This window comes from Malania oleifera, chromosome 9 (assembly GCF_029873635.1).
Source record: "Malania oleifera isolate guangnan ecotype guangnan chromosome 9, ASM2987363v1, whole genome shotgun sequence".
Lineage (NCBI taxonomy): Eukaryota > Viridiplantae > Streptophyta > Magnoliopsida > Santalales > Ximeniaceae > Malania > Malania oleifera.
Genome location: NC_080425.1, coordinates 43,691,870 through 43,707,198, shown reverse-complemented (window position 1 = coordinate 43,707,198; position 15,329 = coordinate 43,691,870). Strand labels below are relative to the sequence as shown.

Here is a 15,329-nt window from a genome sequence, read left to right as displayed (position 1 = left end):
ATTTCTCAACAACTGATCAAATCTATGTGTCCTGATTTTGATGGTTGTTCAAGTCCTCATTTTTTCCTAGTTGGGTTGGATGCATAGAGAATTATTTTAATTTGTATATCTACTTTTCCAAATAAAAACTTATTGGTTTGGCGAAGCAATACTAGAAAAGAGTTGAAAGGGACAAAAACCTAATGCAAATAATGCATATTACAAGTTCCAAGAGTGAACAAAACAATTACATGAAGATCATATGCAATTTCATTAATCCAAACATATTCAGCACACTTGCAACCAACACACTTAAGAAAAAGAAAATATATGTTAATTTTGTACATTTCTTACCACTTCGCCAGGTTTCCTTTTGCTAATGCGTTCAACATCAACATGGCAAACATTTGATAAGGCATGCACTCCTGCATCCTACAGTTGTCAAACACCAAACATCCACATAATGTCCAAAATCAAGTACCCTGTGCTAAAAGATAGCCAAGGAATACAATAAATACTATAAACAACATTCATTTTGCAAGCAAAAATGGTTAATTTCTGCAACAAAGTTAAAGAGAGCAACTACGGGAAACTACAATAGCCATCAGTTCTTAAATGCAGTTCACTGCTGCGTTGCAAAGTACAGCTCGGTTTCAAGTATTCACAACAACATTTTCATCACCTTGATTGAAGCAAAATCATAAGCTACAGCTCAAAAGAAGCAGATTACCAATTATTTAAGCATTTGACTGCAATAGGTGGGGACCATTCTCTTAAATACCAGGATGCAAGGAAAAGAAAAGGGGCGCAAAAAAAGTATTTTTCCAGGACCCATCAGAACCTGCATAAATTGGAATGGTGAAACAGCTAGAGACTTCTTTATGCTTACTCTACTTCTTAGCCAAAATGGAAACTGGAAAGTAAGCTGACTCTGCTAAGCCTTCATTCAGTTTTCCAGGCAATGAATTCCTTGTTTAACTGTTAATAGATCTTTTTTATTGCAATCTAGTATACTCAAACAGTGTAAGGGGTAAAGCAACATGGAAATTTTTTAGGATTCATCGTCAATGGTTAGAAAGTTTTCACATTTTACAATGGCTGTCCACATGCGCATAGTGCTACTCCCCAGTCCCCAGTCTCCAGGACAAACCAACTAGGTAAGAGATAAGATGGTAAACAAAGGGTGGTAAAGTCAAAAGGAAGCTTGGGCCCAAAGTCTGGCGCACAACCTCCCACTGCTCTCAATAAAACTCTTCTTTCATGTTAAGTAATCAAAATAATAATAAATGGAACATAGCATCATACAAGTATGATCACTACTTTTAAGGCCATACCATATAACTACTTTTACTAACTCATTATTCTCATCTAAGGCCATGCAAGTATGATCACTTCAATAAAATACCATCACCATATAACTACTTTTACTAACTCATTATTCTCATATAAGGCCATGCAAATATGATCACTTCAATATTTCAGCAGCCAAAACATAGCATCATACATCACAAATTGTGGGAGATTTGCCTTCACAATCCTTCAAGCAATTTCAAAGAAGGGATTTATCATACTTTATTGTTAGAAATTCACTGAGACAGATGAAGAAAAACAAGGCTGGACTTTCCAACAGTACACTTGTAAAATGGCTTTAATTCCCACAGCCAGTACAATACTATATTCCTTAATTACCAAAAAGAAATAAAATTATTTTATTTTAAAAAACTGAATTAGATCTCAAATTCAACGCAACCCTCCCCCCTGGGTAAGTTGGTTATTTTTCCTCAGGTATGCATACAGGTTGGAGCAGGATTACATCTCAATATTGATAAACACTTGGACCCTTGTCCATGCATCCCTCAAATATTCCTTAGCATCCTAAGTCATTAGCATGATCTTGACTGATAGAAAATAGAAAAACTTTCTCCATGACTTTGCCGAAAATGGAAAAACAAGGTCCGACATGGGCAGAAACAGGAGTGCTGCTGAAAATAATATCCGAAATTTTAGGCTACAATAGAACAACTCAGAGACAAAATTATACGCACTTTAAAGTACACTTAGAATAAGCTAAACCTTATCATTAGAAAAGTTTAGAGCAAAACAGTTTGCAAGATTAGCAAACTCTTTTTATCAGAATTTGCATGATTAACAAATGTATACTTAAAATATAAAAGATTTAAGTACAAATAAATATGAATCGTCGAGATATATTAAATTTAAGTAGAAGAACCTTAAAATAGCCAAGATAATGGACAAACCAAACAAGATGTCCTTTACATTCTGAATAAAAAAAAAAAATTAAGGGTGCATGTTGAACAACAATGCTAAAAGAGATTCCAAAGGTAAAATCCCTTGAGAGTCGGGAAGTAAGCAAACTTACAACAACTGATTCAGGAAGTGACCTTGATCTAAAATCTGCTTTCAAGGAAGCTTTAACAAAACTTCAATTTAGGTCAACTTTCAAACGCTGACAATTCAAGCTCAAAAACTAAAATAGACAAGATAATGGAACAAACATCCAACTGACCAACCAAAATGTCCTGCTTAGCATATCACGCGTAAATAAATTAAGGGCCCATTTGGCATAAATTTTCGGTAAAAGAGATTCAAAAATGTAAAATTTCTCATTAGCTAACTTAGAACAACTTAGTTGGCAAGTGATCCTTGATCTTAAATCTGTCTAGGAGAAGCTTTAATAACCAACTTTTGTCTTAAATGATTTTCCATTCAAAATCTATTTCCAGCGAAATAAATATAATTTCCCAGCTAAAATGATGAAAGACAAAGTAAAAATAATTTTGCATTCCAAGATCCCTTTTAGTTGACAGCAGAGCCCTATACAAGCCCTAAGATACAATTAAGCGCCTGAATAAATGCGGCAATATAAATATATGAACAGCTGATGATGTCATAAATAATTAAACTACAGGAGGCATGGCAATAGCTATGGGCACCTGTTTTTCCAAAAGGTGAATAAAAGAAGCATGATGTGATAGGAAGAACCCAATTCTTGGAAACTTACGATGTGTTCACAAGGAAGAGAATGGAGGGGATAGGAGGGAAGGGATACCCAGTAATTTGAAAATTCATTTTGTTGAGTGAATGAAGGCAAACCAAGGTACCCATAGGAAGAACCCAATTCTTGGAAACTTACGATGTGTTCGCAAGGAGATTGGAGAGGATATGAGTGAAGGGATACCTAGTAATTTGAAAATTCATTTTGTTGAGTGAATGAAGGCAAACCAAGGTACCCATTCCTCTCTTCATGCCTAATCCCATCAAAATGCTTGTACAAATTGGAGGATTTCAGAAGGAAAGGTAAAAAGTTCTATAATTCCAAGTCTTGGGTATCCTCTCACTCCAAACTCCTACACAACATCCATATCATAGTTATTTCAGTATGTTTCGGGTCATGGTATGGGTACGGACACTTGAACCACTTATTTGGGCCGATGAGCTGGTACAATATGTCAAATTGCGGTAATTTTTCAATTATTTACTAAGGATGGAATATAGAACATAAAAAAGCATCCCCGGTATTCTCACTCGATTAAATTTCCCCTCTCCCCTTTTTGTGCAGACTATAATTAAAAAATTTACATATTAATTTACATTAAAAATAATAATAACTAATTTATCTACCTATCCATCTATCTATCTATGTTGGATCCATGCAAGTTTTGAATTATTTACTTAGGATGGAATATATACTATAGAAAAACATCTCCATTATTCTTAATTAAATTATATAAAATATAAATAAACAATTATTTAGTAATTCAATTTTGAATGTAAATTAATATATTAATTTTTTAATAATAATCCGCACAACAAAAGGGGGAGGGGGATAGAGGCTAAACTGCTCAGTCATTCATTTTTTCTGCACAAAATAAATAGGGTGGACGTCAAGTTGTCAGTCAAACAGCTCTCTATCTCTCTTTCACTCCCTCATCAATCCACATCTTACAGTAAACCTAACCCTTGCCGGAGTCTCACCCAGCAACAGGTTGACCCCTTCTCTCCCCCATCCCAGGATTTGAAACCCTTTTCTCTCACCATCGCCATTGTCTCAAGCTTCACAGCCCTCTGCTCTCACCATTACATGCTTTGAATAGTTCTTCACTGACAAATCTGGGTCCCCACATTCGGCAATCTGGATCTCGACCCCCATGGATCTGGACAGCATCGACCCTTGAACTGGTACATGCAATTCGTATGGGGAGGGAGGGGAGGAGCGACCCAGGTAGTACAATCATACCATTTGAAATATCCAAAGGGAGGGTAAAAGTACAACTTCACTTCGGGATTGGCTCACCTGCTCTGCTCCACCCATTGTGTGACATCAGGAAAGGGACAAAACGAATGGAAAATGGCTATGATGACATGATATCCTCAAATAAATTTACTTGAGGAGAACAATTTTTACGATTTTCACGAGGGGCTGCACCATCTCTGATCCCACATTACAGGACTGGATTATCTTTTTGCACAATGTACCATCAACCAAATTTTATTCAATTTATAACATGTCTCTGTTTTCAAGAGTGGTTCAAACAAGAATATCCAAATATCCACATATCCATTTACAATCCCCAAAAGATGCAATTTTCTGTCTCACACATGGAGCATGTGATTGCTTCATACCTTCCTAATCATGTAAACAAGTGTCCAACAGCATACGAGCTCAACCCAGGTCTTCTTTCACTTTGCAGGCTCACCACCTATTGCTGGACAGGCCACTTAAGTGGCCACATCCCCAGAACATACTCATAGTTGCAGAGGAGACCATCAAGGAATTTCAAAGACTACTTCATTTGCAGAGGTTCAAGATGTTTTGAGAAAGTGGGTAATTCTCATAATTTCTCAGAATTGGATTAATGAGGCCATGAATTCCCACTCTCCAAAGACAGTCGAGAGCTTTGAAAAGAATAAAGCGTACAGGAGGAGATGGATCCTTTCCCTCGGAGGAGCCAAATTCTTTCTTACACGTTGCACTTGATATTAGCATTATTAGCTGGGTGAAATGACTGTGTTTTCAGGATGCCCAATGATTAGCTGCCCATCATAGCCATTCACCAAGCCCTCTCAGGTGTTCAGAGTCTTAAATTTCCATGAGATTGTTGAAATTTTCATCAAAAATTCCATGAATCACCAGAAATTCATTGAAATATCAAATTTGAAGCAAATATTTGTCAAAATTTTAACTATAAAATGAAATTTCCTTGAAATTCAAATTCATTCCAATTGAGATTCAAAACACAAATTGAAATTACAACAAATGATATGAATAGCTTTAAAAATTTTGAAATTAAATGAAAATTTTAACTTAGATATTAGCTACAACATTTTTTTGACCATTAATGTCTATGCTATCTGAATTTGTATAATAAATAATATTTAACTACTTAATCAACTTCATTTATATTGAATATGTAGAATACAATTATTATAGTACAGTTATTGCACCTTATACACCACATATCTGTCCTAGATGTATTTTATTTATAATATTTTACTTCTAAATCTTGCATTATTATGTCTATATAGTTTTTAAAGTTTCCTAAAAAGAATTCCATGCTTTACTCTTAATTCCAATCATTTCTTAACATCAATATTGAAATTGACATCAAAATTAAAATTTCCATCGAACTTTCCACACTATTGAAGCCTCAAAATTTAAGACCTTGCAGCTGTCACGTGATAGGAGGGGCAGAGCAAGCCAAACTCTGCACACTTCCAAAGTATAAGAGCCAAAACCCCAGTTGTTAAATTCCCCCCCTCCCATTGCCTTCCTTAATATTCCCTTCCCTTCCCTTCCCTATCTTCTAGACTCCCAAGCAAAAAGTTAACATTTTGAATCTCAACAACTTAAACAAACTAAAGCCACATGATGCTGATCAAAAAATACTTGAATATAAGCAGCGCAAATTAATTATTGAGAGGCACTACTGTCAACCTAATAAAAATGAAAGCTACTGGTGGATAATGCATTTGTTAAAATCAAAAATCATTATCAGGAGTGACCTTTCACACACGTGCATGTGAATGCATCAGCAAAATTTCAACTTACTGTTCGACTTGAGCAAAATACTGAAACTGGCTGTCCAATAAATTTATGAAAAGCCTCCTGCATGACCATTAAGAGCCCATAGTTAGATCAACCAATCCATTTCTTCCCAATAAGAGCATAACCATTAAATTTGAGTTATATATTTTAATTTGTCCTCAAAGTGAGTGAGTTAACCAATTTAGACCTCAATGTTTTAATCTGCATCAATTTGCTCCCTTATGTCAGAAAATAGAACAAATAATTGACAAGTTACCATAAAAGGTGTCATATTGAGCCAAAGCCCAAAAAGGTCAAGAAAACTCAAACCAAAAAAAACCAAACTCAAACCAATTATTTATATTATTTTTTTGGTCATGGGCTTTTATTGTAAGATCAATACAAGCCAGACTTGCCCAAACTTGGAAGGACCAATGGGCCTCCCAAAAATAGATCAAAATTACATCCATCCATTTGGACCGCTCAAAATTGAAGAGAAAAAATAAAATAAAATAAAAAATGGAAACTCCGAAACCTCTTTACAGGCTTCATACCCTCTTATTAGTTTCTCAATTCTCGCTATTGCAATTTTTATAATAAGTTTTTATTTCAATAGTAAAAGCTCATGGATTAAGTCTATATGTGCACAGTTCTTAAATTAATAAGAAATGTAATTCCTAAAGTTAGTTGGCTAAGTTTGTTGCCCTGGATTTGGATGCTTACTTTAATTAGCATGAATGGATAAAAGCCATTAGCCATTGAACCATGCTGCAATGAGAATGCCAAAAACTACTAGAAAATAGTTTTTAAAAAAAAAACAAAAAAAAAACAAAACAAAACAAATGAAATTAATTAAAGATATAAGAAAGTACAAAAGAGGAAAGAAGTTCAAAAAAAAAAATTATATACTAAATAAAATAACATAAAAAGTCACTTGTTAAGAGAGCCCCTCTTTAATGCTCCTCCTTCATAATCAATAAAGCTTTTCAAATTGTTTGATTCCCTCTTCCAATTCTTCTTCCTAGCCATGGTTTTCATCTAGGACAGGCATTGAATTCTTGTACACTAGGAGCAACCAATATCAATCCCATGCTGTCCAAAATATCGATAGCATCATCACCCAACACCATCATTACCCATTATACCTTGATTCTTAACAGAAACACGAACCATTCTCAAGCTAGGTTTGGTAACAAACCATATCTAAATCCTTATACTTTGGCTCTCTATTTTCCGGGCTGCTTTTCGATGGAAGACAAACAACCTCTTCTTGAGCTAGTGGAGGGTAACAAACTATAGGGTAACAAACTATCTTTTAAATCCATGTTCTTCTGCTCCCTATTTCTCTCACTATTTGAACAGAAGTTTTCCTTAGGTTCATATACACGCCCTTCTCATCCGTTAATGTCTCAAACACATGATAAATGCTGTCCAAGGAGAGTCCATATTATAAACATAATATAAATGTAAATCATCTGACAAGAATCCATCCACACATCCAAAAATGATATCAAACTCACTCCCTCAACTGACACATCACCCCAACTTCAATACCTTTAACCCTTTTTTAGAACCACTTTCTTTACTTAGTTGAATCCCCCTCAAAAAAAAAGTGCCCCTCACCAATCCCTTTCATGGGATAAGTCCATCAGCATTCCATTATACTCATATATCTTTCTTTTTTTTTATACTATAGTTAGATTTTAATAAAATATATAAAAGAATGGCAATATGACAGCTTCTAGTCAACATGTATTAGCTCTCATCACATGATTTGTGCAAAAACAGACAAAAAAAAAGTTTAGAGAAACTATATAGAAATAGAAGTCAAGAGTAAATAATTTCAATTGAAAATTCTAGAAAATTAGAAGTAAATATATATTGTTTTCAACAGCATGCTCTATTTGATTGCATTTAAAAGAATTATATTTTAGATAAGATTTAACAAGTTGCAATTAGATGTGCAGCGGACAGCGCAAACGAAATCTAACGAAACCTAAATGCATATCCCTTTGAACACTGCAACCTTTATATTGAAACCTAAATTTATTCATTCCATTTAATATTGACCTTGTCCTAAAATCTTTCAATGCTCTTTTCTTGATTCCTACCTATATTCTTACCCAGTAGATGCTTAATCTGAACCCATATGGCCCTCAAAAATAGGGTATCATCTTTCTTTCAAGGCAGAAAGAAATACTTTCAATTTTGACAAACTAGAAAGTAATTCAACTTTTATAACTGAGTTCTTGGGTGGCTGAGTGAACTTAATCTGAACCCAATATGGCCCTCAAAAATAGGGTATCATCTTTCTTTCATATGATGTGATTGGGCTTTTAACATATTGCCTCCTCCAACATAAGGATTGGAGGGCATTAAACGCATGGAATTTTGCCTTCCCCCATAGGTGAGTTTTCTAGGAAGAATCTTCAAGTTTTGTTGGATAAATTGGGTTTACACATATCAAGCTGTGGAGGAATAAAAATTTGGTTAGATGGTGGTAAAAATAAGGCTAAGAAGGATCAAATGAACTAGCAAATTGTGTTAGGTGAATTATGGTGGTAAGGGTTAAGAGGAAATTTCTTAGTCAATTTTTGTGTTGTTTTATTTTTATTTTTTGTTTGTTTTGTTTTGTTCTTTGGGATTTTATACTCTGGCTTAGAATGTAAGCAGGGACTTAAATTTCGGTCGAAATGTCGAAATTTCAACTGAAATTTCGAATTTCGAGGGGTCCCAAAAGGAAATTGAGAAACATATTCAGTTTTGAAAAAATTCGACCGAAATTTCGAGCTTTCGGAAAATTTCAGCTGTTCTTCCTAAATTTTCCGGAAATCATGTGGAAAAAAAAAAATTTAGAGGGAGGAATTTCAACGCTGTTCTGAGTATTCTCAGATTTTATTTTGCTTTTCCCACGTGATTGTGCACGTGGTGCAACCCGTGAGTGTATACAGTGAAAAGCAAAAATCTCGCAGAGATACTCTGCAGATCCATCATTGAACCCAATAATTCCACCGCTACCACTACACAATTTATTTGTATAAATTAACATCATGCAGCATTTTGATACATACCTCAAACTCTCAAAGCCTTCTTCTTCTTCCATCTTCAAACTTCAAAAAAAAAAAAAAAAACCTAGATTCCACCTTCGAAGTTCGAACTCCGAAAGGCCCTAGCCTTCGAATCCCCTCCTGCTCTGACCCTTCGAGCCTCTGCCTCTAGCCTTCGGCTTCACCCTCCACCTCCATCGTTGTCACACACTTGCAGTCGCAGCCAGCAGCAAGAACTCCAGCCTGCAATCTTCCTTTTTGCTGAGGCTCTTGTAGAGCTGCGAGCAAGAAACCAAGAGAAGAGAGACGAGAGTCGAGAGTCCACCGTCGCCCCTCCCTCCACGAGCAGCAGCCAGCTCCACGAAATAAAAGGGCTAAAAACTAAAGGCAATTTGTGGGGTATGTTTTAAATAACATGTTTTAAGTTTTTTAATTTACTCAAAATCTCCCTTGCCCCCAATATATTTACGACAATGCCCTCCTCTCCCATTTACGGTATTTACCCCTTAATCAGTTAATGTTACTACTTTGCTAGTATAGTAAATAATAAGTTAATAACTAGTAAATTTAGTAACTAAATAAAATTAGGATAATTTACTATTATTGTCTTATTATAGTATAAATTAATAAATTATTTCATTTATTTAAATATATTCATTTTAAAAATTTATTACTTAATAATAATTTTGTAATTTTAATTTAATAATTTAATATTTCTCTTAGTTATTAATTTATCTTTATTTAGCCTCTAAATATTTTTATTTTAAAATTGTAGAGTAACATCCAAATAATTTTTTTTTTTACAAATTTAGAGTAATTTAACACCTAATCATTATAGCCTAGTAATTAAATAAATTAAAGTACTTATTAGCTTAATATAGTTTAAATTATTTCATTTATTTGACTAATTTAATTTCCATAATTTATTAGTAATTTTGTACATTATCATTAAATTTTGTAAATTTAATTTAATATTTTAATGTTAGTCTTATCTATTAATATTATATTGATAATAAAACATCTCAAATAATTTTATTTTAAAATTGTTGACTAATTTAACACCTAATTTTTGATTCATTGTTACCTTGTAGGAAAATTAAATTATCTACAAAAATGTCTGAAAGAACAAAACAAGATCCAGCATGGGAACATGGGTACCCGATGCCCAATGTAAATAATGGATTTATTTGCAAATACTGCGGAATACAAATGACGAGTGGTGGTGCAACAAGATTAAAAATGCACCTAGCAAATTACAACCCGTGGCATAATATAAAATTCTGCGACAAAGTACCTCCAAAAGTTAAGCAGGAAATGAGAATTGTTTTAGAAAGAAAAACAACAGCTAAGGCCAAAAAAATAGAAAGAATTAATCAAATAAAAAATGAATTGCGTGGGAACTTGATGCAACCACAACAAATTGATGAAGTTGATGATGTTGACGATATTGCATACCCGCCTGACGTTTCTTCTTATAAAAGGTCTGCATATCATCAAGCATTCTATGCTTCAAAACAGACGGAATGGGAAAGAGACCAATCTCGTAGGTTTGCACATAGCCAATAAGGAGGCAGTTCAGGGGCTGATAGTAGTGGAGGGCAACCTCTAATGAGGCTATCTCAAAGTGTGAGAGAGCCAGAAATAGAGCCATATATTTCAAAGTCTTCTCAATATTACAAGTCATGCGCAGCAAAACAAAAAAGCTTGAAAAATTTATTCAAATAAGGTAAAATAAAAGAAGAAATAAATAGGTTGATTTCAAAGTTTTTTATATATGATAATGTTCTACCTGAGAAGGTAAAATCACCTCATTTTAAAAACATGGTATGGGGTTGCCAATCAGCTCAAACGGGAGTCGATCCACCGACACCCTCTAAAATCATAACAAAATACCTTGATTTAGAGGTAAAAGAAATGGAAGGCCGCGTAAAAGGAGTGAAGAAAAAGTGGGCCACGTATGGCTGCACTATAATGTGTGATGGATGGACAGGCCCTACAAAATTATCCATCATAAATTTCATGGTTTACTCGAAAGGAAGCACAATTTTTCTAAAGTCGGTAGATGCTTTTGACAAAATAAAAGACCATGAATACATATATTCCCTATTAAAACATGTTGTGCAAGAGGTAGGAAAGCAACATGTTGTCCAAGTGGTGATCGATAATGTTAGTGCCTACAAGAAAGCAGGTCTAAAATTAATGAAAAATTCAACTTGTATTGGACTCCTTGCGCCACCCATTGTATTGATCTCATTTTTGAAGAGATCGGAAAAAGAGATGCAATAAGCATAGCGATCTTGCAGGGGAGACAGATCACTAATTTTATATATAATCATGGATGGTTGCTTGCTAAAATGAAGGAGCACTGTCAAGGAGATATTGTGCGTCTAGGGGCCACACGATTTGCTACAAACTACATTGCACTTGATAGCCTACCAAAAAAAAAAGTAGGCTTAAAATCTCTATTCACATCTGATGAATGGGCTGAGCATGCTCTTAGTCAAACAAAAATGGGTAGAGAAATTGAAAGTATAGTTCTTAACCATCAATTTTGGGATAGAGTGGCAAAAGTTTGTAACATTTATGAGTCTATATATCGAGTATTGCGTATAGTTGATAGTGAAGTGTAGCCAACATTAGGAGTTGTGTTTGAAGCAATAAGGGTAATGAAAGAGGCCATTGAAGTAGGTGCAAGAAGTGCAAGATGGGTTCTCAAAGTAATCAATGACCAGTGGGAAAGAACCCTTAAACATCCTCTTCATGCAGCAGGTATAAAATATTTATAAATTTCAAAAAATTCATACATCAAAATACTTATTACATATTTATATTTTACTTTATTTGATTGACAACTTATTTCTTAAATCCAAAATATCAATACAAAGAAGGTGTTGGGGAAGATCCTTATTTTCTTGAAGCAGTTCACAAAGTTTTTAACACCCTTGAGCCACATTCCTCGGGTCTGGATCAATTTGGAAATGAGGTATATTGTTAAAATAAAATTTAAATAAAATAAGTCTTAATCCATGTTTAATTATTCAATAACAATTTTTTTTTTAGATTATTATATTTAGGGATGCTAAAAGAAGCTTTGAAGAAGCAGCTGCTAAAGCAACTAGGGCAACCATGGGACCAGGTAAGTATTTATATATAAATGTACAATACAAAGTTACAAACTTCAAGTACAATCTACTAAGTACTAACTTGTGTTCTTAAAACATCTTGTACAGCTGATTGGTGGATGATGTATGGATCAAGTGCTCCAATTCTAAGAAAGCTAGCATTGTGCATTTTGTCACAAACCGCATGCATCTTCATCAACTTGTGAACGAAATTGGAGCACATTTGCACTTATTCACACAAAGCAAAGAAATAGACTAGCCCATACCAGACTTCAGCAGTTTGTTTTTTGTTATTACAACATGAAGCTTCAAATAAGTGATATGGAGGCCGAAATGGACAAAGTGGCTGAACAAGATCCCCTGGACCTTCTTGACATATCAGTTGAATTGGGTGATGAGAATGAGTATCCACTTTTTCAATGGATTAGACCATCCCATCTTGATGAATGAGACGGAAGTTTCCATCCACAAATGGCCAAGCATGCATGAGATGACTTTGGCATTGATGTTAATCAGGTAATGGTAGAAGAAGTAATATCTAGTAGTGATGATTCACAAATGAATTTTGGGTCTAGATATGGAACTTCATCCACTATGCCCTCTGGTGATGATGATGATAATGACGACGATGATGCTAGTGGTGACGGATCTAATCCCGGCGGTAGCAGTGGACAAGGTGGTGATGGTGGGGACTATGGAGGAAATGAAGGATGGCAAGATTATAGACCAAAAGTGGAATATACACGTCCTTCCCAACTAGAAGATGAGGGTCCACAAAGAGAAACACGTCCAGTTGATAAGCAGTACAGTCGTAGAAAGGGAAAAGGGAAGATGCATCAAATAGAAGAGGATACCTTTTCCCTTAGTATGGAATCTAAGAGTGTAGGAACAGAGCATGACTCTAATAGTTATGGTGGTTATGAATCTACACAAAACAGCTCCTCACAATCTACATATGGTCAACCGTTTTCATATGCAAATGAGCAGGCACAATAATATGGAAATTGGCAACCACATGCCTATGGGTATGGACAAACAGGCCAAGAATAAGGGTATGAGTATGACCAGTATGCAAATGCAAAACAATCCTATGGACATACACAACAAGTAGAACCTGCAAGAAGAAATCCTAGTACACGAAGATCTTCTGGCCGAGTAGAAACTGCTAAGAACCAGATAACTACAGAGAAGTATGAACAACACATGTACACCTATACTCAATATTTTGGAAATTATATGACATAGAGTGATTATTGCAAACAATATATGTCATCTCGAAATCCTAATGATTGGGATAGAAGAGATGACTTTGAGCCACCAAGAAAGTCCATGTGGTATTAGATCATTAAATGTATAATTTTTATTGAAAATGTAGTTGTTTAAATGATAATTTGTTGCCTTAAATCTTAAAGGAATAGCTTCAAAATTTTATAATCATTTGAATGTTCTTTAGTTCATAGTTTGTTTCGCGATATGTAGTTTAATATCCTACACACTAAAAACTTGTCATATATGCATTTTTTTTTTTAATGTATTTTGATACCATATTAAGCATAATCATCTATTCTAATATTTCCTAAAGTTTTATTGTAAATTTCCATCATTTACTATAAATTTCCGAAATTTCTTTAAATTGAAATTGAAATCGAAATTGAAATCGAAATCGAAATCGAAATTTCCATCAAAATTTCCGTAAATTGAGACCATCGAAATTTCCATCGAAATCGAAATTTAAGTCTTGGGACATAGTTTCTGCCTCTCTTAATATATCTTCTTTTTTATCAAAAGAATTTATATTTTATTTCAGGTCTTGATGGTAAGACAAACCTCTAATTCATATTAAAAAACATATGGAAAAAATAGAAAATTTACTTCCAGACAAAATCAGTGCTTTACAAATCAACACAAATTGCCATGATCATAAACCATAAGGCGTGGGGAAAACTTTATTTGGTTGCTTAACTTGCTTAAGAGATATAAGGAAAATATCAAAAAAAAGGAAATGAAAGAAACAAAAAAAAAAATTTATTATTAAAAGAAAGGATTAAAAAAAAAACCTCTCGCCAGATAGTTAAATTATTTCAAAATAAGCATAACGAGGGAAAAAAGGATAAAGGCACGAAGCGATTGGACTTTTTAGCAAGTGCATTTCTTGCTGGAAGACAGAAGGCAGCATAGATTTTGCCTCTTAAAAGCATTAGAAGTTTTTTTTCAAAATGAAAAACCAGCGGTTTACGTAAACTTTCGATTCATTATTCTTTTCCTTACTTCTTATCAACCAAACAGACAACACAAGAAGAGAAAGAGCGAGAGTATAGATTACTTCGAGAACGCCAACGACAGTTCGGCAGTTGAGCTGCCTCTGGGAGCCAAAGAAACGAGTTCCAATGTACTCGATTGCCACCAAGTACCTCTGTAATCTAGGGTTTTGGCTCATTGCTTGGGGAATGGAGGATTGCAGTGGTTCCTCGTCGTCTCTGAGATCTCCTACCGTCCTCAAGCTCTTTGCAGGCTTTTGGGGAGATACAGACCGTTGATGGCAAGAGCGCTTCGGAAATTGGGCATTACCAGAGATCGACGAAGACGATGTAATATCGTCTGCCATGGAGTTTCAGCTATTTTCAAATGGTGTTTGGAGGGGTTTAGGGTTTTTCCGTTATTTTCTGGTTAAACATTTTAAATGGCTGGGGGGAGGGGCAGGAGTTTAGGGCCATGGGCTGTTTGTTAGATTGAGGTGAGCCCCCAAACCCATTTTTGGGCCCCTAATTGTAATAACCGTTTAAACGTCAAAAATAGAGCACTCACTTTCCGAGTTTTTTTTTTTTTTTTTTTTAAATTTTAATTTTACTTTAATTAATATTATTAGATTATAGTTTGGATGAAACTTTATTTCTAAAATTGATGTGTCCAAATTTGCATGACCCATACAAGTGTCAAATGGCCTTACGATTGCTCCTTTCTATTAATAATATTTTATTATATTATTGAAATAAGATTTTTTCTATTTTATTCAAATTAAGGGGTAAGATTTCATCAGTGATACGAGAGAAGTAAATCGACATAGTCAATTTATACTTCAATAATGAACTTTCATTACCAATTTACTTAGATTTTGCTAGTCCTTGGGAACAGCAT

General features: G+C 34.5%; 1 protein-coding gene across 2 annotated transcripts in view; it reads right to left on the bottom strand.

The window, feature by feature from the left end:
• The window catches only part of LOC131164798 (uncharacterized), a 38,051-nt gene extending 23,112 nt beyond the window's left edge, over positions 1 to 14,939 (bottom strand). The window contains exons 1-3 of one of the 2 annotated variants that reach the window (XM_058122256.1): positions 14,518 to 14,939; positions 6,050 to 6,106; positions 334 to 411 (exon numbers count right to left, since the gene is read on the bottom strand). In XM_058122256.1, the coding sequence (XP_057978239.1) occupies positions 334 to 411; positions 6,050 to 6,106; positions 14,518 to 14,799 (417 nt within the window). In that variant the 5' untranslated portion in view covers positions 14,800 to 14,939. The remainder of the gene's footprint in view (positions 1 to 333; positions 412 to 6,049; positions 6,107 to 14,517) is intronic. The other variant, XM_058122257.1, reaches the window with a different exon arrangement.
• Between the last annotated feature and the right edge of the window lie 390 nt (positions 14,940 to 15,329).